The sequence below is a fragment of the Rosa rugosa genome, chromosome 3, assembly GCF_958449725.1.
Source record: "Rosa rugosa chromosome 3, drRosRugo1.1, whole genome shotgun sequence".
In the NCBI taxonomy this organism is placed as follows: Eukaryota; Viridiplantae; Streptophyta; class Magnoliopsida; order Rosales; family Rosaceae; genus Rosa; species Rosa rugosa.
The window spans coordinates 56,561,001-56,584,951 of NC_084822.1; the positions used below are offsets into that span (position 1 = coordinate 56,561,001).

At 40.2% G+C, this 23,951-nt stretch overlaps 3 protein-coding genes and 1 long non-coding RNA gene across 5 annotated transcripts; 3 read left to right on the forward strand and 1 right to left on the reverse strand.

Moving 5' to 3' along the window:
• The first annotated feature begins 15 nt into the window (after window positions 1–15).
• LOC133738627 (ribonuclease TUDOR 1-like) lies at window positions 16–5,040 on the forward strand. Its single transcript, XM_062166202.1, has one exon. It carries the CDS (start codon window positions 949–951, stop codon window positions 3,601–3,603), a length of 2,655 nt encoding a protein of 884 aa, XP_062022186.1. The 5' UTR covers window positions 16–948; the 3' UTR covers window positions 3,604–5,040.
• An 8,695-nt stretch (window positions 5,041–13,735) lies between these two features.
• On the forward strand, window positions 13,736–16,424 carry LOC133736643 (uncharacterized). 2 transcript variants are annotated; one of them, XM_062164216.1, is made up of 2 exons: window positions 13,736–15,909; window positions 16,123–16,424. In XM_062164216.1, exons 1-2 carry the CDS (start codon window positions 14,112–14,114, stop codon window positions 16,212–16,214), a joined length of 1,890 nt encoding a protein of 629 aa, XP_062020200.1. In that variant the 5' UTR covers window positions 13,736–14,111; the 3' UTR covers window positions 16,215–16,424. The 2 variants fall into 2 exon arrangements, with proteins under 2 accessions (XP_062020200.1, XP_062020201.1); XM_062164217.1 differs by having other exon boundaries at window positions 13,737–15,903.
• On the reverse strand, window positions 15,644–17,523 carry LOC133736645 (uncharacterized). The gene is made up of 3 exons (XR_009859646.1): window positions 17,390–17,523; window positions 17,201–17,298; window positions 15,644–15,783 (listed from the first exon to the last, which is right to left on the reverse strand). It is a non-coding gene; the product is annotated as an uncharacterized LOC133736645 (long non-coding RNA).
• A 161-nt stretch (window positions 17,524–17,684) lies between these two features.
• Window positions 17,685–19,523, forward strand: LOC133736644 (3-oxo-Delta(4,5)-steroid 5-beta-reductase-like). Its single transcript, XM_062164218.1, is given in 3 exon segments — window positions 17,685–17,858; window positions 18,227–18,535; window positions 18,537–19,523. Coding segments are annotated over 3 exon segments (1,158 nt in total). The 5' UTR covers window positions 17,685–17,819; the 3' UTR covers window positions 19,347–19,523.
• The last annotated feature ends 4,428 nt before the right edge of the window (window positions 19,524–23,951 follow it).

The window sequence follows — 23,951 nt, forward strand, 5'->3', positions numbered from 1 at the left end:
GCTCCCTCAAACTTAAAGTAACTAGAGGCACATGAAGTTACTGCATTGGCATGAAAATTTAAAATATTACTGCATTGCGATAATTGACCTAGCCCACGGCTCAGGCCCACATCACTGATCCAGACTTCGGTCCATAATAATTTGGTTTCCTCAGTTCCTCTACATTGCAGTTCTCACTGCAATTACCACCATCACTCAATCTGAAAAATGGAGGGAATTGGGACGGCAGCTCAATCAGTCAGAGGGAGACCCATCGAACAGCCACCGTCACCGCATCCCATGTGGGTGGAGACCATTCAAACAACGCTGAGCCACCATCGCAGCAAATTAACCACATTTGAGGTTAGCATTCCCGTTCTGTATTTGCACAGTTTTATATCTATTTATTTAATTTTATATTGGGAATTTAAAAGTTCCGAAATTTTGGCACAAAGTATTTGTTCATGAAGTGTTGACGAAAAAATCAAAAAACTAAGGAGGATTATATTTGGATTCCACTAAGAAAAAGGAGATAATTTTTGTAGTGAACAATCTGGAAGTAAATCTCAGATTCTCAACCTCACAAGTATCGACAACCACACCATTGTTTGCCTTGTCTTCCAAGGTTCCAATAACAAGATAGAAAACTAGCTAGAATCCTCAACTTTCAAGGACTCCCTATACCCTAGCTCTTACGAGAAGAGTCTAGACCGAGTGGGTCTCCATATCCAAATAGGAGTTTAGGACTGATTATATTGGGAAGTTAATCTGGAACGTTTCAACATGGTAAGTGAATTATTCTAATAGGAAGACCAGGAAAGGAACAAGCATACCTTAGTTGAGTTTGCCTTCTCTTCCAAGGTTTCCATGACGAGCTAGAAATTACAATTCTCAAGTTAAATACTTGGATCCAGGCATCACAATACTCACAATCTTCTCTGAGTTGGAGACAAACAGTAGTCAACACCAATGGCATCACAATGGTATAGGGGCAGAGTCAAGGCTGTTCCTTCAGGTGATTCCCTTGTCATCCAGGCCCTTCAGTCAAACAAGACCAGAATCCCACCGGAAAAAAGTCAAAACACTATTACTTTATTATCAGTTCGTGCTCCCAAACTGGCCGGTGAAGATCGCAGTACTGATGAGCCTTTTGCATGGGACAGCAGAGAGTATCTGAGGAAGCTCTGCATCGGAAAGGAGGTGGTTTTCAGCATTGAGCAGGGCGTCGGCTCTGTTTTCCTTGACAACAATAATGTTGCAGCCCTTGTTGTTCAAAAAGGGTGGGCAGCTGTCACGTCACCGAGCACAACTCCTTACAATTGTGAGCTGCAGTTTCACATGGATCAAGCCTTTAATAAAGGTCTTGGTCGCTGGAGCACGGTTCCAGGTGCCGCGGAGGCATCCATTAGGACTCTACCTCCCCAACTCAACTTAGAGACCATGAAGACTCTGTTGGCTGCAAACAAGGGCAAGCGCATAGAAGCTATTGTCGAGGAGGTTGTTGATGGCAGTATTGTTCTGGCTCACTTGCTTCCGGAGTTTCAGTTTGTCCCAGTCATTGTTGCAGGAACTCAGGCGCCCTACATTGGACCTGATGCTTATCCTTTGATTCCTTTCGCACTAGAAGCTAAGTTTTTCACGGAGTCTCGTGTGTTGAATAGAGATGTGCATATTGTTCTGGAAGGTGTTGATGAGTTCAGCAAGTTCAGCCGTCTGATTGGGTCTCTGTATTACCCGGATGGAGACTCCGAAAAGGACTTAGGGCTGGAGCTTGTGGAGAATGGTTATGCTAAATATGTACCATGGAGTGCGAAAGTGATGGGTGAAGATGCAAGGCAGCGGCTCAAGACTGCAGAGTTTGAAGCTAAGAAAAACAAGCTGAGGATTTGGACACACTTTGTACCCCCAGCTACAAATTCCAAGCCAATTCATGACCAGAATTTCACGGGAACAGTTGTGGAGGTTGTAAGTGGGGAATGTGTCATTGTGGCTAATGATTCTGGAGAGCGGAGAGTCAATCTTTCGAGTATTTGGTGTCTGAAGATGGGAAATCCTCGTAGAGGTGATAAGCCAGCTGCATATGCACGTGAAGCCAAGGAGTTGCTGAGGACACGCCTTATTGGACGCCAAGTGAATGTTCAAATGGAGTATTCAAGGAAGGTAGGCCAAGCAGATGCAGATTCTTCCAGAGTAATAGATTTTGGATCAGTCTTTATTAAGGCTGAGGGGGAAGATAAAAGCAACCAGGCTGAGGAAAACGTTGCTGAGCTTGTGGTTGCATGTGGCTTCGGCAATGTTATCAAACACCGAGATTTTGAGGAGAGATCAAGATACTATGATGCCCTTCTTGCTGCTGAATCAGGCGCTATTGCTGGAAAGAAAGGACTACATTCTTCCAAGGAGGCCCCCGTTGTGCACATGACAGACTTGACAATGATAACGGCCAAGAAAGCAAGAGACGTCTTGCCATCCTTGCAGCGAAGTAGGAGAGTTTCTGTAGTTGTGGAATATGTCCTCAGCGGTCATCGTTTTAAACTATACATTCCCAAGGAGACATGCAGCATTTCCTTCTCTCTCTCCGGTGTGAGATGTCCCGGTCGCGATGAGCCCTATTCGGATGAAGCAATTGCAGTAATGAGGCGAAGATTAATGCAGAGAGATGTTGAGATTGAAGTGGAGACTGTTGATAGAAACGGAACTTTCTTGGGAACTCTATGGGAGTCAGGGACCAATGCGTCAATTGCCCTCGTTGAAGCTGGCCTTGCCAAATATATTCCCTTTGGTGGCAGTGACAAGATCCAAGATGGCCACCTTCTTGAACGAGCTATGAAAAATGCAAAAACGAAGAAGCTGAAAATTTGGGAAAATTTTGAAGGAAAACCCAACAAACAGAAAGAACTAAAGGTAGTGATTACAGAAGTTTTGGACAGAGGTAAATTTTATGTGCAGACAGTTGGGGACGAGAAGAGTGCCTCTATTCAGCAACAGCTTACTTCTTTGAACCTTGAAGAAGCTCCTTCTGGAAGTGACGCTTTTAATCCTAGGGAGGGTGACATTGTCCTTGCTCAGTTTAGTGCAGATAATTCTTGGAACCGAGCTAGGATTGTCAATGCGCGAAAAGACAAGTTTGAAGTGTTCTACATTGACTATGGTAATCAAGAGGTTGTCCCTTACAGTCAGTTACGGCCTCTTAACTCTTCTGCTGCCTCTGCACCTGGTCTTGCTCAGCTATGCAGCCTTGCACATGTTACTGTCCCGAGCTTGGAGGAGGAGTTTGGTCAAGAAGCAGGAGAGTATTTGAGTGAGTGCACATTGGACAAAGAGTTCACGGCCGTGATTGAGGGAAGGGATATTTCCGGAGGAAAATTTGCTAAAGGCCAGGGAACCGGACCAGCTCTTATGGTAACTCTGTTCGCGGTAGATAATGCTGACAGTATAAATGCTGCCATGCTTCAGAATGGACTTGCTAGTCTAGATAACCAGAAGAGGTCTTGGAAGTCTCGTACCTTGAGAGAGTTCCAGGAAAAAGCACAAACCTTCCGCCAGGGGATGTGGCATGATTATTACGAGTCTGATCATCATGAGAACAGAGCTCCTCCTGCAAGAAAGGCTGCTGGCAAGTGATGAATATGCATGTTATACTAGTGATGGAAACTAATTTCCGTCACAACTACTATATATCACTCTTATATCAAATTTTGATTCAAATAAAGATGGATTGATTTTCTTAACTGTTTTCTCAACTACTATCTTTGAGTTTCTGTTACAAAATACATTGTATCTATAATGGCAAAATATGAGGATTTTCTGCTGAACATATTTCCTTGAATAATAATACAATTTGACGACGTAACCAGTGCATATTCATATAGAATCCATCTAATGAGTTCAATTTCTTCCTTCTGATTTCAGTTTTTCTTCCTTCAATCTAATGAGCTGCATATCCAGTCTAACCAAACAGACCTTTTCAGATTGAATGTGTGTCCTTCTCTCAAAGTCTCAATCCAGTATAATATGGTGCATCTAGATTCAGTCTGCAATCTGCACCATCATGAGCTTTGAAACCAAGGATCTACTATCCACGCCAATATGAACAAGCAATAAACTAAGCACATTATCATCATGTTATATTTGCATCCCTAATACATATTTAACAATTACCAAGCACAGTCATGTTTGGTACACGAGTGGCAGAAGTGTTTTTATTTAACCCCAGCTACCATTTCTAGAGAAGATTGAACTCTCTAAATGTGCTCTTTTAAAGTTTTCATGCTTTCCATGATCTAATAGAGTATGTTTATATAGTAGCCACATATTCTTGAGACCTCCACCAGTTGTACTAACTCTGTTTTTGATCTGCACATATATCACTTCTTTATCACACTTTACAGCATTAATTTGCTATTTATATGTGGATTTAATAGTTGTTTGAAGGTTCAAGTGAGGGACCACAACCACATTTCTGCTTCTGCAGGGTTAATGAGTCACTGAACTGAACTTATACTATTTCCAAGCTAGCAGTGGTCCTTCACCTCCATTTAGCAAGAAATCTATCTGTAATCACAATGTATTTTGCTGCACTATTATAAGCCAGAAAGTAGAAGAATAAATAGAAGTGGATTTTGGCTTTTAGAGTGATCTAGAGGAGTATTAGAGTAGCATTATGCCTGTTGAAAAAGGAAAAAGGAAATAAACATGTAGCTAGTTCAAGCCGACAACATGATGATCATGTCAAATACTATGCTTTTTTTTTTTTTCCTCGAAGAAGTGTTTACATAGATTGCTTGGATACTATTTGCTAGATATTGAGGATCTACTGTCTTGTTTGTTTGTACAACTCAGGTTTACACAAGGAAAAAATGAAGAATGAAGAAGGTAAGAGACTTGTGAGGACCACTTGCTTTTCAATGTGGGAAGCATGAAGCTAGTTTAGCATGGGAGAACGGAAAAATGTATACTACTTCCATAAATCAGCAGTTTATAATATAGTTGGAAACGTCCTCATTCCTGCTCATTGCTTCTTATATGTCCTTCACTACTCTAGGCCAGATATGTACTCACACAGACTCATCAACACATTTAGATTAAAAAGCATTCATTAGACTTCAGAAGCTAGAAAGTAATGAGGTAAAATCATAGCTAAACCCTCTTGAAAGTTGTTGTAAATCATTATGGCTATATCATGTAAATAGATATAGGGTAAATCATTATGTTGTTATAGGCTTACCCTTTCCATGTTTTATGGATGACTTTAGGAATCCTTGTTTTATGGAGGACTTTAGGGGTCCTTGTTTTATGGAGGACTTTAGGCTACATGTTCCCTATCTTCCACTATATGTAGTCCATTTCTCATCCATGTTATAAGGATGAAAAACAGAAAATACTACACTTATTATCTGCATCTAAACTCTCTCTCTCTCAAGTTCTTAGAAGCAAAGCTCTCTCCATTTTCTGAAACACTTTCTATGTTCCTTTTACAACACGTTATCAGCACGACTAGCTCTAGGATTCGGATTGCCGATCGACAAGAGAAGAGGTGAATAACTCTTGGGTTGCAGAAAAGAAGAGGTTCATCATTCAATCAACATCAATCTACCAGCTCTACAACCAAGTATGTTTTTCCAAGCAAAAACAGATTTTACTGTTTCAGTTTACCTTCTGTCCTCTGTGTTCCCGTATTTATTTAAAATAGTAATTCAACTCCAAAATTCACCAAATTTTGTATGCTAGAGCCTCTGTGTGTTTACTGCATCTCTATAATTTTTCATATTTTTCTGGGTTGTTTTGGTTGGGATTTTGGTTTGTTTTTCGACTGCTATTCAGTAGAAGCTGCAATCACGATTTATGACTTTTATTGAAGCATCTAGTTTAACTTAATCATCTATGAGAGACACTTATTTCTCTTGCACTATAATTGGCATAATGGAATGAGTAAAAGGAAAATCAATAGCTTTTTAATTTAGCTATTAATTCATGTATATTGTGACAAATATCTATAAATACTTGTTTGGACTTTGTGATAATGATACATCTTTCCTTCATTATTTATTATGATAATGTTTTGTGGTGTTACCTGCTCATATTAAATTTAAATATTTTACCCGCTTAAATTCTTTGCATTAGAATATATATGTGCGGAATGCAGGTACTTAACGAACCGGAAGTTCACACACATAAACATTGAACCAAAATTTCATACATAAATATTGAACCAGAAGTTCACATATAGTATCGAACCTGTAGTTTTGACAACACTGAAATATTATGAATCTTTCCAAGTAGGCTCACCCAATTCGATGTGATGTCTAGGCAAGATACAATGAGGTTGTGTACTTAAGAGAGCCTCGCTCCACCCAAACCTCATACTCTTACCTGGTCGTATTTAATTGGAGTTACCAAAAGGGTTGAGTAATAACTTTTCATTCCTTGGCAGACCAGCTTGAGCCCAGCAGGCCCACTCTCCCTCTGCGGGACCTAGCAGCCCAGCAGGCCTCACACACCATTTAAATTACGCATGAAAGGCCGGGTCACAAGCCCGCAGACTAAGCCCGATAGGCTTCACTATCAAGCCCATTCCTTTGGTCCAGCAGAATCAAATAAAAGGAAAAATGATTTGATTCTACTGAGATTTGAACCCAGACAATGTACATGTCATTATGGCTATTGCAAATAAATTCACCATATTTCATATGTGTAATTAATTGCCAGAAGCATTTATTCACATAATTGTGTGACAATTAATATGTTATATTACTAGCATGCAATTAATATCTCAATTGATTTGTGATTTCCATTTATTCAATTTGTGAGATATTATTTCAATTTGCTCTATTCAATATTATTGTGTTACTTGTCTAAATTTTCGCACTAGAATATATGTGTAGAAAATGCAGGTACCTAATGAACTAGAAGTTCTAAATGAACCAGTAGTTCATACACATATCGAACTTGTAGTTTCGATAATGCCATTTAAGAAACTTGAAGTTTCCTTCATAAATTCACCACACATGATAAAACCAGTAGATTTTACATGTTTAATCCGATTTTTCATACCATGTTATAGAACCTGAAGTTCCTATTAGTTGCTTATGGACGATATTACCCAAAGCACTAAGATTATTTGTTCCTTTCCTGTAAGAAATACCAAATCTCAACAAACTTGACTTTGTTTCTTTGGAGGTTTCCGGAAGAAACTATCTAAAGTGGTTCAAGATGTGATAATTCATCTAACTGCAAAGAAGATGAGATCAACAATCAATGCTAACAATGTCGTCATTGAGGCTTTTAATATGAGTGCCATAATTTTCAAAGGAAACATATGGAGAAAACACTCCAAGTTGAGTATCCGATGAAGAGGATACACAGATTCTTTGGGTCGCTCTAGAAGAGCACTTTCACCATCAAATGACCATTTTTTTGCTTGAAGCAAGACATGATTGGCAGAACGAAATTAGCCCATATGACCGTCTGCCACTTGGCCAAAGCCCAAGAGGCCATGTAATCAGGCTCCACGTGGCCAAGGCCCACGTGGTAGGAACCATGATGCCATAACTCAGCAAGCCCGAGTTGAAAGGAACACTGGTCCGGCCCGCTGCCACCAGAATCGATCAGCATGATATTTGTTATCAATGTGGAGGAATTGACTGCTGGTCCCGCACCTGTTGTGCGATAGCCTAAGCAGTAGATGAGTATTACGCCAGTCGCAGAACTCGAAATACCAACTTTATTAAAGGGTCATTTTCTATCGATTCCACACTAGAGATCATGGATTTTCAGGCAGTTACTGAACATACCGAGGATTAGAACTCGAAGACATGGGTATAATTGGCCCCTTGTGCCATATCTATTTCATCTTAATGAATGAAACATCTTCGGATTTTGGTGATTTATGTTTTCAATTATTTTGGATTATAGAAATGTGGTTATGTTCGAATATATTTAATTCAATAAATTTATTTATACATGTGATCCATTGAATTAAATAAATGAATAGGCATATTCTGTGGGGAAGTTTGTTGTCTGGTTAAAAGTGCTATTACGCACACCATACTCCGAGATCGGAGATATGTTTCAAACTTATTGCCCATGCATACCTCTGTGACAACCATATCAGGCCAATCCAACCTGATAGAGGGCTATGGCAAAGCCCACTTTATGTTGTCCAATGGTACTGAATTTACCATTAATGAGGCCTTATATTCTCCACGTTCCAGAAGAATGTTATTGAGTATTAAGGATATTCGAACCAACGGTTATCACGCTGAAACCACTGAGAAAAATGAGTGTAATATCTTTGCATAACCTCCAAAGTGTGTGGCCAGAAGCGTACATTGGAGAAATTGGAATCTGTTAGCTAGAAGCTAACCAATTCGAGCAACTACTTGCTATGGCATGACCATTTGGGACACCCAGGTCAAAGTATGATGCACCGTATCCTCAACTTATCACACAGGCATCCCCTTCTGAATAAGGGTCCTGTGTTTAGTAACACATTATGCCAAACTTGCTCAATCGTTAGGAATGTTAAACTCTAGACCATCATGTGCAAAGACTAGTATATACACACACCATTTTTCTGCACAGAATGCAAGGAAAATTTGTGGATCTTTCCAACCACCATGCGGACAATTTAAATATTTCATGGTTGTGGTTGATGTATCGACAAAGTGATCACATGTTACACTATTGTCCACAAGAAAATGCTGCTTTTGCTAAACTCTCGCCCAGATCATGAAATTGTGGATCACCACTCGGATTATCCCATAAAGTCCATAAGACCTGATAATGCCGGAGAGTTTACAGATTGTCACTTTGATGAGACAGTCTTCCCGCCGTTAGGGGGAGATAAGAACGTTACCGTTCCTGATGAACGACGTGAATTGACGTGGAATGTCCCCACTATGTCTCATCTCGATCCCCGAACCGCACAATGCGATAGTGAAGTGCGGAGAATTCTAGATCTACAAAGTATAGCCCAAAATATGCCAGACGCTTTCTCTGATCTAGCTAAAGTGACGAGATCACATATACCTGCTGCAAATGTGCCTGCAAGGATAGATGTCCCTGTAGGACATGTCGTCCCAGATGGACGAGGTACGACCATAGCGGCTAACCAGTCATATGTCCCTGCCCAGAAGTGAGGTAGACCACTAGGTTCGAAGGATTCCTATCCCCGGAAGAGGGTAAAACCAGCACAAACGAATCCACTAGACATCGCGATCTCAACTGATCCATCTCACGAGATAATTCCAGATTATGGGTCCGTCCTAGAAGAGACAACGTTGGGGGACGCTCCAACGTTTGAACCCACTCTCGAGAATAGAGAAATCTCGATAAATTATGCATGCTTAAGTGAGATTTGGAATCGAAATGAGATTATCATCGATGATATATTTGTATTCGCGGTAGCTACCGAAATTATAACTAGCGATGACATCGAACCTCGCTCCGTTGATAATGTCAACGTAGAGACGACTGGCCAAAATGGAAAGAAGCAATCCAGGTCAAATTAGATTCCTTGACAAAGAGAAAGGTGTTTTGGACCTGTTGTTCCTACACCTCCCCATGTTAAACCTGTAGAATTTAAATGGGTATTTATAAGGAAGCGTAATGAGAAAAATGAGATTGTGATACACAAAGCTCGTCTAGTGGCGCAAGAATTTTCTCAACGCCCTGTGATTGATTACGAGGACGCGTATTCTCCCGTAATGAACGTCATAACGTTCCACTACCTTATCAATTTGGTAGTTTCCGAAAAAACTGAATATGCAGCTTATGAATGTGGTCATAACTTATCTCTAGGGGGATCATAATACAGAAATATACCTGAAAGTTCCTGAAGAACTTAATATACCCGATGCAAATAGTTCTAGACCACGGAACACGCTCTCCATTAGTTTTGAGGCGTTCACTTTATGGATTGAAACAATCCAGACGGAGGTGGTATAACCGTCTAAGTGAATATTTAATCAGGATAGGATATGTGAATAATAAACTATGCCCATGCGTGTTTATTAAGGAAACAAGTTCCTAGTTTAGAATTGTGGCGGTCTATGTCAATGACATGAATTTGATCGATACTCCTGAAGAGATCAAGAAAACCGCAAAGCACCTGAAGTTGGAATTTGAGATGAAAGGCCTTGGGAGAACAAATTATTGTCTCGACCTGGAGCCCGAGCACAGTGCAGATGAAATTTTGGTCCATCAACCAAATTACATCCAGAAGATGTTAAGATGCTTTAATGAGGATAAAAGCAAGCACACCCATGGTCGTCTGAAGTCTAGAGAGAACCGTATCGTCCTGCAGATGATAACGAAGAGATATTGGTACCAGAAGTCTCATATCTAAGTGCAATAGGCGCATTATTGTACTTGGCTCAATGCCCTAGATAGGACATCTCATTCGATGTGAACTTGTTAGCTAGATATAGCTCTGCGCCAACACGCCGCCACTGGAATGGCATGAAAGACATTTTTCCGCTACCTTAGAGGTACAACGGATATGGGCTTATTCTATCCCTACGCATCAAGGAATGGATCAAACCCCCTTGATCCTCAGAATGATGCTCGCCTTGTTGGATATGCTGATATAGACTATCTATCAGACCCGCACAAGGCACGTTCCCAAACTGGTTATGTCTTTACCATTGGGAATACTGCAATTTCTTGGAGGTCTACGAAATAGACACTTGTTGCTACCTCTTCGAATCATGCTGAGATACTAGCTCTTCAAGAAGCAGTATGTGAATGTACATGGCTAAGAGCCGTTACAAAGCATGTTCGAAGCACATGTGGACTGCATTCCACCACTGATGAACCAACCATTATCTACGAGGATAATGCTGCTTACATAGAGCAGATAAAGACGGGTTTCATCAAAGGAGACAACACCAAACATATTGCACCGAAGTTCTTCTTCAATCAGCAACAACAGGAGCATCAGAAGATTGAAGTCAAGCAGATTCGATCTGAAGATAATCGTGCAGACCTCTTTACCAAGTCACTACCAAAGTCTACATTCCAGAAGCATGTTCAAGGTATTGGTCTACGTAAACTATCTGAATTACCTAACATGTAATTTTCAGGGGGAGTCGAAATCAGGGGGAGTATCCCGAAGCATATACACTTGACCATCGTGTACTCTTTTCGTCCTTCGTTCAGGGTTATTTTGTCCCACTGGGTTTTGTTACCTGGCAAGGTTTTAACGAGGCACATCTTTAGAATGGTCACCCCACTTATACTACATCCTGAAGATGCTTTGATTTGACATATATGCATTTGCTCATCTTTTCCCTTCGACCACGGGTTTCTCCCACTGGGTTTACCGGGCAAGGTTTTGGTGTAGCAAATCTAAATGCATCCCTCTCGTAGACATACTACCTACTTATGATGCTAATAAGAAGACTCCACTTATCTCCGAAGCTGTGATATTACTACTCCACACTCATACGCGTTGTGCTCTTTTTCTCCTTCGACCAAGGTTGTTTTTTTTCCCACAGGGTTTTTATTACTTGGCAAGGTTTTTGATGAGACAACTTAGAAGCGCACAACCCATGCAACACTATTGACATGAAATATCCAAGGGGGAGTGTTGTAAATCATTATGGCTATATCATGTAAATAGATATAGGGTAAATCATTATGTTGTTATAGGCTTACCCTTTCCATGTTTTATGGATGACTTTAGGAATCCTTGTTTTATGGAGGACTTTAGGGGTCCTTGTTTTATGGAGGACTTTAGGCTACATGTTCCCTATCTTCCACTATATGTAGTCCATTTCTCATCCATGTTATAAGGATGAAAAACAGAAAATACTACACTTATTATCTGCATCTAAACTCTCTCTCTCTCAAGTTCTTAGAAGCAAAGCTCTCTCCATTTTCTGAAACACTTTCTATGTTCCTTTTACAACAAAAGTGAGTTTTTATATGAGATGTTAAGAAAGACGGCCTAGTTTGGAAACAGAAGAAACTGATGAACCTATTCTTGGTAATCCAATTGCACCACCTAATGAAACAACAACAACAACAACAACAAAAGAATATGTAGTACCTGTTATTGCTGATCAAGAGTTATATGCAGCAGAAGCTGAACATTTCACGGAAGTGGGTGTGTTGAACAGATATGTGCATATCGTTCTGGAAGGTGTGGAACTAATCCACAGCTGGTTGTTTGAGTCTGATAGGGCCAGTACGTGTATTACCACCCCAATGGGGAACTTGGGGTTGGAGCTTGTGCAGAATGGTCTTGCAAAGTATGCTGAATTGAGTGCAAACATGATGGATGAAGATGCAAACCAACAGTAACTCAAGACAGCAGAGCTAAGAATAATAAGTTGAGGATTTGGACTACAGACTATGTATGCATGCCCAGCTTAATCTTTGTTTAAGCCTAAGTATACTGTCTCTCATGACATGCAACTCCATTCCTTTATTATTTTTTGATGAATAATAAAAGATTTTTGTCAATATAACCTGCACCACATCCTTGCATATCCAATAATCCAATCCAATTTGCACACCAAACAAGGGTCTGAATTTGTAAATATTCAGTGGATGATTGAATACGTCTTTCATTCTCTGACTCAAAGTCTCAATCGCACGCATATAGTATGGTGCTTGCCTTTAGATTATGATCTGTTTAGTCTTCATCATCATGAGCTTAGGAACCAATGCATCTAATATCCACGCCAATTGTACCAACAGGCAATATACTAGGCATATTCATAGTTAGGTACATGAGTCATAGAAGCGTATTTTTTAATTCCCAATTACCATTTGTAGTCAAGATTAAACTCTCTAATCTGCTCTTTTCAGGTTTTCATGCTTTCTATGATCTCTGTATAGTATGCTATATAGTAGCCGCATATTCTTGAGACCTCCACCATTTGTACTAAACTCTGTTTTTCATCTGTACATATACCACTTCTATAGTTCTATCTTTATCACAGCTTATAATTTAAAGCATTAATTTTCTAGTTATGGATTTAATATTTGTTTCAAGGACATCAAGTTTAGGAGTTTGAACAAGGGACCACAACACCACAACCACATTGTGCTTGTGCAGGTTAAAGAAGCACTGAACTGATCCTTCAACTCCATTTAGCAAGAAATATATCTGTAATCACAATGCGCACATTCGCTGCATTATTATAAGTCAGAAAATAGGAGAATATGAGATGGGTTTTGGCTTTTAGAGTAGCTTTTGATCAAGAGGAGGAGTAGAGTAGCATTAGACCTGTTGACAAAGGAAAAGCTGAAAGAAACATCTACCTAGTTCAAGCAGACAACATGATGATCATGTCAAATAATGTGCAAAGAAAAGCAGATTTCTTGCTATCTGTTATGAACAAGGGTTTACGTTTATTGGATGCATACTATTTGGTTAGATTTTGAGGATTGACTGTCTTGCTTACGTAAACCTTGGTTCAGTTTGCACAAAATAAGGTTTACACAGAAAAAACATGTAGAATGAAGAAGTGAGGACCACTTGCTTTTCAATCTGGGAAGCATGAAGTTTAGCATGGGAGAAAGGAAAAATATATATACTCCCATTAACGAGCAATTTAAAATATAGTTGGTAACATGCAGTTTGAAAATATGTTACTCAGCCAGATTAAGATTATAAACTGGCTTCTAACAATTATAGCTAAATTCTCTTGATATTGGTTTTCGATCCGTATGTAAATAAATGAGGGTAGAGACATAAATTAGGATTGTTGATGACATGTAAGTTGATTTTCTGTCCCAGACAAATTCTTGATTATTTCAGAAAAACATTTCAAATTAATTAGATCAGATAAGTCTTACATTCTCAATTCAAATATAGAAATCATTGTGCATAACAAACAAATAACTGCGACAGTCATACACTAATTTTTTCCAGACTACTTTATGATCATGAGGTATTAACCTATCTTGAAAATAAGTCACAGCGAGTTCAAAAGTAAGAGTTGCTTCAAAAGTACGAGATTTTAAATCCTATATATACATGCGCCGTTAATGTCACCAAAGCTCAAACCCTCGCCCACCTCTCACCTTTTTAACCTGTTCCTTTCCCACTTATTTTTCTCCATAATCTCAAACCCTACTCAAATCCATCCCCCCGAACTCAAACCTTTTGTCCCTCAATCATGGACGCCATGAGGAAAAAAGAGAAGGAACATGGTGGTTGCACCACTCAGTTTTGTTTCTTCTGCGCAATGAAAGAACCAGATTCCTTCAAGAGGAGAGCCACTCTAGCAACCTGTTTCAAGCAAATGCCTCTCAGAGACGACCAAGAAAATGTTCTGGTGCTGAGCAGCTTATGGCACATTGCTATGACTCACCCTGACGACCAAGAGTTCCCAAACCTCGGCATCTTTGAGTGCATGGCAAGACTAATCCACAAAGGCATCAAAGATCAGAGTAGTCGTTGGCTTCAAAAACACCAGAACATATACATCCCTTACTACGCAGCTCACGTCATCGGTTCTTACACCATGAACCGAGTCGAGTTTGCAAAAATAGCTGCCGAGTCGGGAGTGATTCCGCCGCTGCTCGAGCTTCTGAGAGGGAAGATGAGTTGGGTCGAGCAGCGGGTGGCTGTTCGAGCCCTCGGGCACCTCGCGAGCTACGAGAAGACTTTCAAGCTCGTTGCGGATTACGAAGAGGAGATGGTGAGGTTAGCCATGGAACTAGCTTCTACATGTGTTAATGTGGTGTATGCTAGCTTTGTGGGAGTGAAGGATAAGAGCAAAAGACTAAAGTACCACTGTGATTTGGTAACAAGAGGTATTGGAGGTTTAGAGATGGAGAACTCCAAGGCTGAGGAATGGGCTAGTCAACTCCAGTGCTGGTCTCTATACATCTTAAATTGCTTTGCTTGCAAACAAAGGCCTCTGGCTTTGAAACTTATTTGCAAGCAAGAGTTTTTGAGAGAGTTGTGTGGGATGTGGGGTGGGTTATTGGCTAACCAAGCTTCTCCGGCTGGGATTGGACTCATTAGAATTTTGTGTTACAGTAAATACGGGAGGAGAAAAGTAGCTGAATCGAAAGAGGTCATAGAGCGCCTGTGTAATTTGTCAAGGTCTTCAGATGATTGGCAGTACATGGGAATTGATTGCCTTTTGCTTCTTCTCAAAGACGCAGATACAAGGTACAACGTTATTGATATTTCTGCTTTGTTTCTCATTGATTTGGTTGAACTCAGAAGCCTTGGAGATCATAGATCAAACTTAGGGGAAACAATCGCAAAAACACTTCTTCTCGATTACAAGCAGAGAAAATCAAACAAGAACGAAGCTGTAGAAGAGCTAAGGAGTTTAATAGAGAGGAGTAAGAAAGAAAGAGTCTTGTTGTCCGGAGAAATATGGGAAGAAAGAAGGGTTTTGGTGGATTTGATAAAACAAGAAGCAAATCATCTGTTTTGTGAAGGGGAAGTAGAGGAAGCTCTAATTAAGTACTCTGAGGCATTAGCTTTGTGCCCAATAAGGCTGAGAAAAGAGAGAATGGTACTCTATAGCAATAGAGCTCAGTGTCAATTGCTGCTTAGGGATCCAGATTCCGCCATTAGAGACACCACTAGAGCTCTTTGCTTGTCAAGTCCAGCAAACTCTCATGGGAAAAGTCTGTGGAGAAGGTCACAGGCTTATGACATGAAAGGGTTGACCAGAGAAAGCTTGATGGACTGTGTCATGTTCATCAATGGGTGCATCAAGTCTGAGAAGAGTAGCCAGAGGGTTAAGATTCCGTACTATGCAGCACGGATGATCAGCAAACAGATGGACGCTACATGGATTTTCGCCACTGCCCGGTCCACCATGGCTACCAGTCAAGTGAAAAAGGTACAAGAATCAGAAGGTAATAAGGGTAACAATGAAGGTGGCAATCATAATCAGCAAGAAAACCATGATGAAATGATGAAGATTCTGATGGAGAACAAAGGTAAATGTAAGTTTCATACTCGCATATTATATCAATTACTATGATACACAGTACAAGATATGAATAATGCGTTTTTGAAATTCAAATGACTTTGATACTGCTTTGGTTTCGTTTCTTCTTTTCATTCTAACATGGCGTGCGTGACAGTATGCAACTTTTTTAGGGTTTTCTCTCTCTGAGCAAGTATAATTCAATCACTTTTGGCTGTGTCTTTTTCAGGTCTGTCCACTATTTTAGAAGAGCCTTTAATGCATAATATGGTAAAGGAAGGAAGTAGCAGAAGGAAGCAGGAAAGGACAAGAAGGATGTAAAGATGGTATCATATTATGTTGAGTCTTAAGTGATATATATGTGCTAATTAAGCCTGTTGGATTAAGCTAGCGTTGCACTAGTAAACTACGCGCGTGATACTTAGAGTATCATTCAAAAAGCAAAAGGGTAGAATTTTTTTTTTTTGGTCCAAAATTATAATTAAGCACACTTTATTTTTTTGCCAAAATTATATATTATTATTTTTCTTATTGCAATATTTTCACTCTCAAATTATGATTTTTAAGTAATTCTAAATTTGACAGACCTGAAATTTTTTAACTTGATTCTTTTTTAGGATTTATAAAAGTCGAAAAATAAGAAAAATTTGCGTCAAAATTTTTTAAGTCCATCACTTAGAGCAGCTTCTACAAATCTTGTTTTACTAATTGTGAGATTATGACAAGAGAGAACTTTAAGAAAGAGGAGGGAGCACCATGCCACTCAACCATATTTGATTAAACAAATTTTGAAAAGAAATGGAAAGGAAAGAAGCTGTAGTACTATCCATATTCAGGTTGAACATTACTAAATACCGTTACAATGTGGATGAGTTAGGCAGATTAACACCCACAAGCAATTACAGACACTATAGCTCTACACCATATACTAGCTCTAGATATATTTTCTGATAGCAATGTAGCAGTACTGCTGTAAACTTTTGACTTTTAGTAACTGAAACCTGACAATCCAAATTCAAATTCAAATTCAATACTCCTAATTTGATTGGAATCTAATTTCTTAACTCGTTCCCTAATGCCAAATTGCCAACAAGCTCAAACACGTAACATCAACAAAAGTCTGGTTGTGATCTGCTTCATGAGCATTCCCTAATTCCCCTCTAAATTTTCAACATCAAGAATATAGTCAATATGATTAATTGTTACAAGTGATTTGTCTACATTTTCTTCAAATAGGCGAAACAATGTAGAGATACAGTTTCCTTCAATCAAATGAAAATCAAAAGCATTCAGTTGAGGCAACTTACAAACACCTAATGAGGGGGTCATGATCCCAGCTGCCTCGGCATCTGGCTTGCAGCATACGGAACCAAACGTACGTTGAGCATCCTGATTTCCACTAAGCCTGAAATTGCAAGAGATTTCGGTTGATAAAGAAAGCTGTGAATAAGTTACTCTCAGTAATCTTAACCTAACCAGAAAGTTCCTGAAATTACCGATCGAGCAACTTTTGACTATCATGGATAGGTGGAGAAATTGAATTTGAATGACTGATTGACTTTAACACCGCCTCCTAAGTACTTACAAAGTTACAAGATATATATGTCACAGCTTGCGTCATGTGTGAAGATAGATCTAGATCTACAGCGAACCGATCGATGTCCCTATAAGAATTGCAGCAGAAGAAGAAAATGACTGATTGACTTTAACACCGCCTCCTAAGTACTTACAAAGTTACAAGATATATATGTCACAGCTTGCGTCATGTGTGAAGATAGATCTAGATCTACAGCGAACCGATCGATGTCCCTATAAGAATTGCAGCAGAAGAAGAAAATGACTGTATGAAACACTACTCTCGACTCGATCTCCAGTGAGTTTAAATCTTTGGTATCTTGATCAAGACCTTCACCGATTATCCCTAAAATGAGCTGGTGGTGGGCTGGAGCTGTTGGCGCTGTTAGGGTAAGAATCATGCGGCAAATTCTTTGTCAATAATTTCACTCATTCTATACGTACTCTATTTTGATTTTTTTTTTCTTTTTCCATTTTATCCTTCAAATATTAGAATTATGTTCCCCGAATTTACAAGAAAGAACTTAAAGAATTTTTTTTTAAAAAATGAAAAATTTAAAAGAATTAGCCCTCTTGCCATTTATAAAGCTCTTACATTTCTCCTGCTTGTATTAAATTTATATTCCTAATTTTCACCATGGGAGGAAGGTATTTGGAACTAAAAAAATAAGACTCCTAAAGAAGTTTTGTCTGATTTATATATCTTTATATAATATTTTCTTACTAATATGTTTCTGATTCTGGAAAACTATTAAAAGAAATTAACAGAAGATGACACCGAAAGTGTTGCGCTAGTGATCGGTGTGACGGGCATAGTAGGCAACAGCCTAGCTGAGATTCTTCCACTCGCGGACACGCCCGGCGGTCCATGGAAGGTGTACGGTATTGCACGTCGTCCGCGCCCAAATTGGAATGCTGACCATCCCGTTGACTATATCCAGTGCGATATCTCAGACCCAGAAGACACCAAAACCAAGCTCTCCCGGTTAACCGATGTCACACACATCTTCTACGTGACATGGACCAGTAAAGCCACTGAGATTGAGAATTGCGAGGCCAACAGTGCTAATGCTCCGCAACGTGCTACGTGTCGTTATCCCAGCGGCTCCAAATCTCCGCCACATCAGCCTCCAAACTGGAACCAAACACTATGTTGGGCCGTTCGAAACTCTTGGTAAGATCCAAGCCCATGATCCGCCTTTCACGGAGGAGTTGCCTAGACTTGATGTGCCCAATTTCTACTACACCCTAGAGGACATCCTTTTCGAAGAGGCTAACAAGAAAGAGGGCCTGACTTGGTCGGTGCACCGGCCCAATCATATATTCGGGTTTTCCCCATATAGCTTGATGAACATAATTGGCGCTCTTTGTGCTTATGCTTCAATATGTAAGCACGAGGGGAGACCATTGCTATTTCCAGGCAGCAAAGAAGCTTGGGAATATTACGCGGTGGCTTCGGATGCAGATCTGATTGCGGAGCAGCATATATGGGCCGCGGTGGATCCAAATGCCAAAAACGAAGCCTTTAACATCAACAATGGGGATGTGTTTAGGTGGAAGAAACTTTGGAAGGTGTTGGCTGAGGAATTTGGGATTGAGGAGTATGGTTTTGAGGAGAAGGGTGAGAAGTTGAGCTTGGTGGATGAGATGAAGGACAAAAGTGGTGTGTGGGAAGAGATAGTGAGGAAGAATCAGCTGCAGCCCACCAAATTGGAGGAGGTTGCGGTTTGGTGGTTTGCTGACCTTGTTTTGGGTGTGATGCCCATGTTGGACAGTATGAATAAGAGCAAAGAGCATGGCTTTTTGGGGTTCAGGAATTCCGAAAAGTCATTCGCATCGTGGATTGAAAAAATGAAAGCTCACAAGATTGTGCCGTAGAAGCTGAACTGGAGGGACGGATCATACTCTGTACAAGTAGCTTGTAAGATATAGTACTTTCAACGAATGTGAAATGTCTCTGCTGTTGGTGACATGGTGTAGGTATAATTCCAGATGCCTGAATCTCAGGGCCCTTTCGGTTTTGTGCAAATGGACACATTCATCGTTCTTATTTCATTTCTAAGCATATGTCCAATCATTACAGGAGAGTCTCGCACAATACATTATACATACCCCAAATTTGTATTCATGTAGCTAAAACCCAACTCTATGGCTCTGATCTTTAATCATTGAATTCATGTAGAACCAAAATAACAAAACCACAATAAACTTCTCCAATGGCAATCTTTTATAAACTAGTAACAACAATAGGCACAAACTTGTAAGCTTTCACAACAAGCAAGGTTCAATTTCAAAACCACGTACCCTCAACTTTCACAATAAAATTCTCTCAACTCTTTTTTACGATTTTTCAAAATCGAACACACACACACACACACACATGACACGAGAGAAATTTAAGAAAAAGAAGGGCATATTTGATTCAACAAAATTTTAAAAGAATTGAAAAGGAGAGAAGTTGTACCATCCATATTTACTTATTACTAACTTACTAAATACCATTACAACATGGATGGGTTAGGCAGATAAACATCCAGAAGCAATATCTACGTACAAAATCTCTATAGCTCTACCCAATATCAGTATGCACAATATATATACTAGCCATTGTTGGAGAGGAAAGATCCCACATTGGAAAGGTGATCACAAATAAAATATAACTTATAAGTAGGTGGATCGTAGGTGGATCACACCCGATTGTACCGAGGCCTTTTGTGATTAAAACCCAACACCTAACAAGTGGTCAAGTTGGGACAATATCGGTACAATGGTGGACCATAGCCCACGCTTGTCGCTGTTTAACATGGTATCAAAGCGAGTCTCTCTCCAATTGCGTCTCCAATTGTCATGGGCCCAAATTTGGGTTCCTTATATTGTCATCGGTATTGTTATATTGACCAAGTATCCAATATGAGACTTGTGTCCCAATTTCCAATGTGGGAATTGGATTGTTAATTAATTTCACGTGCAGACTTAGAGCTAGGTTGCACGTGAGGGGGCGTGTTGGAGAGGAAAGATCCCACATTGGAAAAGTAACAAATAAAATATAACTTATAAGTGGGTGGATCACACCCAATTGTACCGAGACCTTTTGTGATTAAAACCCAACACCTAACATGTGGTTAAGTTGGGACAATATCAGTACAATGGTGGACCACGGGCCACGCTTGTCGCTATTAAGCTAATAGCTTCTTTTTCTGGTAGCAGTATGCAGTAAACTTTTGACTTTTAGGAACTGAAATCTAACAATTCAAATTCAATATTCCTAATTTAATTGGGAATCTAATTTCTCAAATTCAATATGCCAATAAGCTCATACAAGAAACGTCCATTTTGGTTCCATATCTTAACACCATGGTCATAAGCATTCCCTAATTCCCCCCTTCTCAAGCTCTAAATTTTCAACATCATGTCAATAAAATTAAATTTCTTCAAATAGGCGAAACTATGCAGATTCAGTTTTCTTCAACCAATCAAAAATCGAAAGCATTCAGTTAAGGCAACTTACAAACACCTAAGGGGCTTTTGTCTTGCTGCACACGGAACCAAACGTTGAGCATCCTGATTTCCAATGAGCCTGTAATTGCAAGAGATTTCGGTTGGTAAGAAAGCTGTGAACAAGTTAATCTTAGTAATCTTAACCTAACAAGATGTTAGTAGTCAGTGGCAGACCCATGATTTTCATGTTTTATTAAATTATTTCATAGCATTAATGGCAAGGATATGTTAATTATATACAAGTATGCCAGATCAAAAAACAAAAATTATATACAAATACACAAAGGTTTTGAGTGAGGGCGGCAACCCCATTAGCCACGATGTAAGTTCGTCAATGGAAGTGGTTCCACCAAAATTAAAATAACTGAATTAGTGCTTACGAAGATGGAGTGTGCGGAGGCTCAGCATGACTAAACTGGTGGTGCTCTCAACCCTAGTTTAGGTCTAGTGCGTAGGATTATCATTGATAATAAAATACAAAAGAAGACAAGAACACCTTCTTTACATGTATTAATTCTGCGCATCTCATGTTCGACATTCACTTAGAGTGGCGGCGGCGCTCTTCCCTCAGGCAAGGCGACGACCGTGGGAGTGACGAGGTACGGTGGCGGCGCGGGGCTGGTTCTCGGCGACGATCGTGGGGTGCGGCGGGAGTTTTTTCGATCGGAGGCTTCTCTGATCATTTTCTGGAATCGATCCACCATTCGGCGATGGAGGATTGTTGCTTCGATCTGGGCGGCGTCTGGGTGTTGAGGATCAGAATCTGAGGGAGGCGGCGTCTAATTGCGGTGGGAGGCATCTGATTGCAGCGGATGGCGTCTGATTGCGGCGGGTTTTCGGGTGATTTGAGGCGGTGAGCTTGTAGTTGAGGGGATCAGGTTGTGTCGGAAAAGGGAGGCGGCGTCTGCTTGCTAAGGCATGTCAGGGTCGGGGGCTTCTCTTTAGAACGGCGATGGTGGAGGAGCGAGGCCGGCCGCCGGAGTGATGGGTGGACGGCTGTTTCTCGATGGCCGGTGCTAGGGCGATCTGCGGGTTGGAGAGGAGTAGGTGGGCTTGGGCTCTGGGTGTTGGGCCTTGGGCCTCAGCCTGCCTGGGTTACAGCAGTGCAACCTAGCTGGGCTAGCCCACCTGCTTTTCCTCCTCCTTTTGGATTGGGCTTGGGATGGGTTGTTGAGGAGTGGCTTTGTCCTATACTATCTTAGCTTGAAGCGGGTTCTGTGTTGGTTGCTGCGATGTACACCATGGAGGTCTTAGGCGTCAAAAGTTTCCAAGACAGAGCTTTGATCTAAGGTTGTGTAGGCGTAGGTTTTTTTTTTTTCTTTTTCGAATAAGTGAGCTTTGTTCACCTGTTTTTTTTTTTTTCCTTGTAGTTCCTTTAGGTTTTGTAGTTTTTTTGTTAGGAGTTCTTTGGCTGCTCTGACAGTCTGTATTATGCTTGAACTTGTATTATGAGTAGTTTCTTGAAACCCTCAAGCTTGACGCAGTGACGTCGTTATTTAATGGAACCTGATTCCGTTCTCCTAAGAAAACAAAAAAAGATGGAGTGTGCTGAGAAATTGAATGACTGATTGATTAAACATCCCCTCATAATTTTCAAGATACCTCACAGCCTGCGTCATGTGTGAAGACAGAGGGAACCAACTGATGTCCTATAAGAATTGCAGCAGAAGAAGAAACAACTATATGAAACACTCCTCTCAACTCTCCAAATCTTTGGCTTCTTGATCAATAGTTCAATACCGTCATCGTCAACAATTATCCCCAAATGAGCTGCTGGTGGGCTAGAGCCGTTGGCGCTACTAGGGTAAGAATCATGTAGCAAATTCTTTGTCAATAATTCTTTCAAGAATTTCTTTTGATTTATGTATTTTTCCATTTTAGATTTATGTTCCTAGTTTTCACAAAGGGAAGGAAGTATTTGGAATTAAATAAAAAAATAAACCTCCTGAAGAAGTCGTGCTTGATATACAAAGATGTATAAACTTCTAAATTTTCAATTTTATAAAGTTTTCAGAAGAAATTAATAGAAGATGATGGCACACAAGAACATATTGAGAGTGTTGCACTAATGATCGGTGTAACGGGAATAGTAGGCAATAGCGTAGCTGAGATTCTTCCACTCGCAGATACGTCCGGCGGTCCATGGAAGGTCTATAGTGTTGCACGCCGTCCGCGCCCAAATTGGACCGCTGACCATCTTGTTGACTACATCCACTGCGATATCTCAGACCCAGAAGACACCAAAGTCAAACTCTCCTCGTTAACCGACGTCACACACATCTTTTACGTGACATGGACCAATAAAGCCACTGAAATTGAGAATTACGAGGCCAGGGAGGAAATCAGCTGTCCCTAAATTCCCTATCCCAACTGTCCCACTAATAGTAATTTGACACGCGTTATCTCTTCTAACAACAACTAACACTGTTAACAATTAGTTTTAAAAAAAAAAATTGGAAAACCCAGAACAATCAAACTGAGCATTTGCATATTTATCCTCCTAAAAACAATAAACTAAATATTTATTTAATTAAATAGAGGTAGCAGAGAGGTAGAACTGAAGGTCTGAAGTTGTATTCAATTATCCCACAAAAGAAAGAAGCAGTATTCAATTATGTTTCTTGTTGCCCTGCACACATGCCCATCTTATCATTCTTCTCTATGCCGACCAAAAACCAGCCACTAATTATACTCTCTCTCTTTAACACAATTAACCACCCCATTCATTTTCACTCCCTTCTCTCTCTCCTTTGCGAAACCAGTAGCCACCATCTCCACCTTCTCTCTTCTTCAATCTTTTAATTATTCAATCAATAACCATGCCAAAGAACCAACAACCATAACGAAGAGTCGATACTGGAGATCAATTTCTGATTTGGTTTCGAAGTTCAGCCGCGCGCAGAGAGAAAGAGAGAGCAAGAGCTACTGGCCTACTGAGCTACAGAGCAACAAAGAGAGAGAGCGACAGCTACTGAGCGAGAGAGA

What these genes read in the sequence shown, in the direction of transcription:
- LOC133738627 (XM_062166202.1), top strand. Translation starts at nt 949, where the DNA reads ATGGCATCACAATGGTATAGGGGCAGAGTCAAGGCTGTTCCTTCAGGT.
- LOC133736643 (XM_062164216.1), top strand. Translation starts at nt 14,112, where the DNA reads ATGGACGCCATGAGGAAAAAAGAGAAGGAACATGGTGGTTGCACCACT. An exon ending in GATGGAGAACAAAGGTAAAT is followed by an intron (nt 15,910 to 16,122) that starts GTAAGTTTCATA and finishes TGTCTTTTTCAG; the next exon opens with GTCTGTCCACTATTTTAGAA.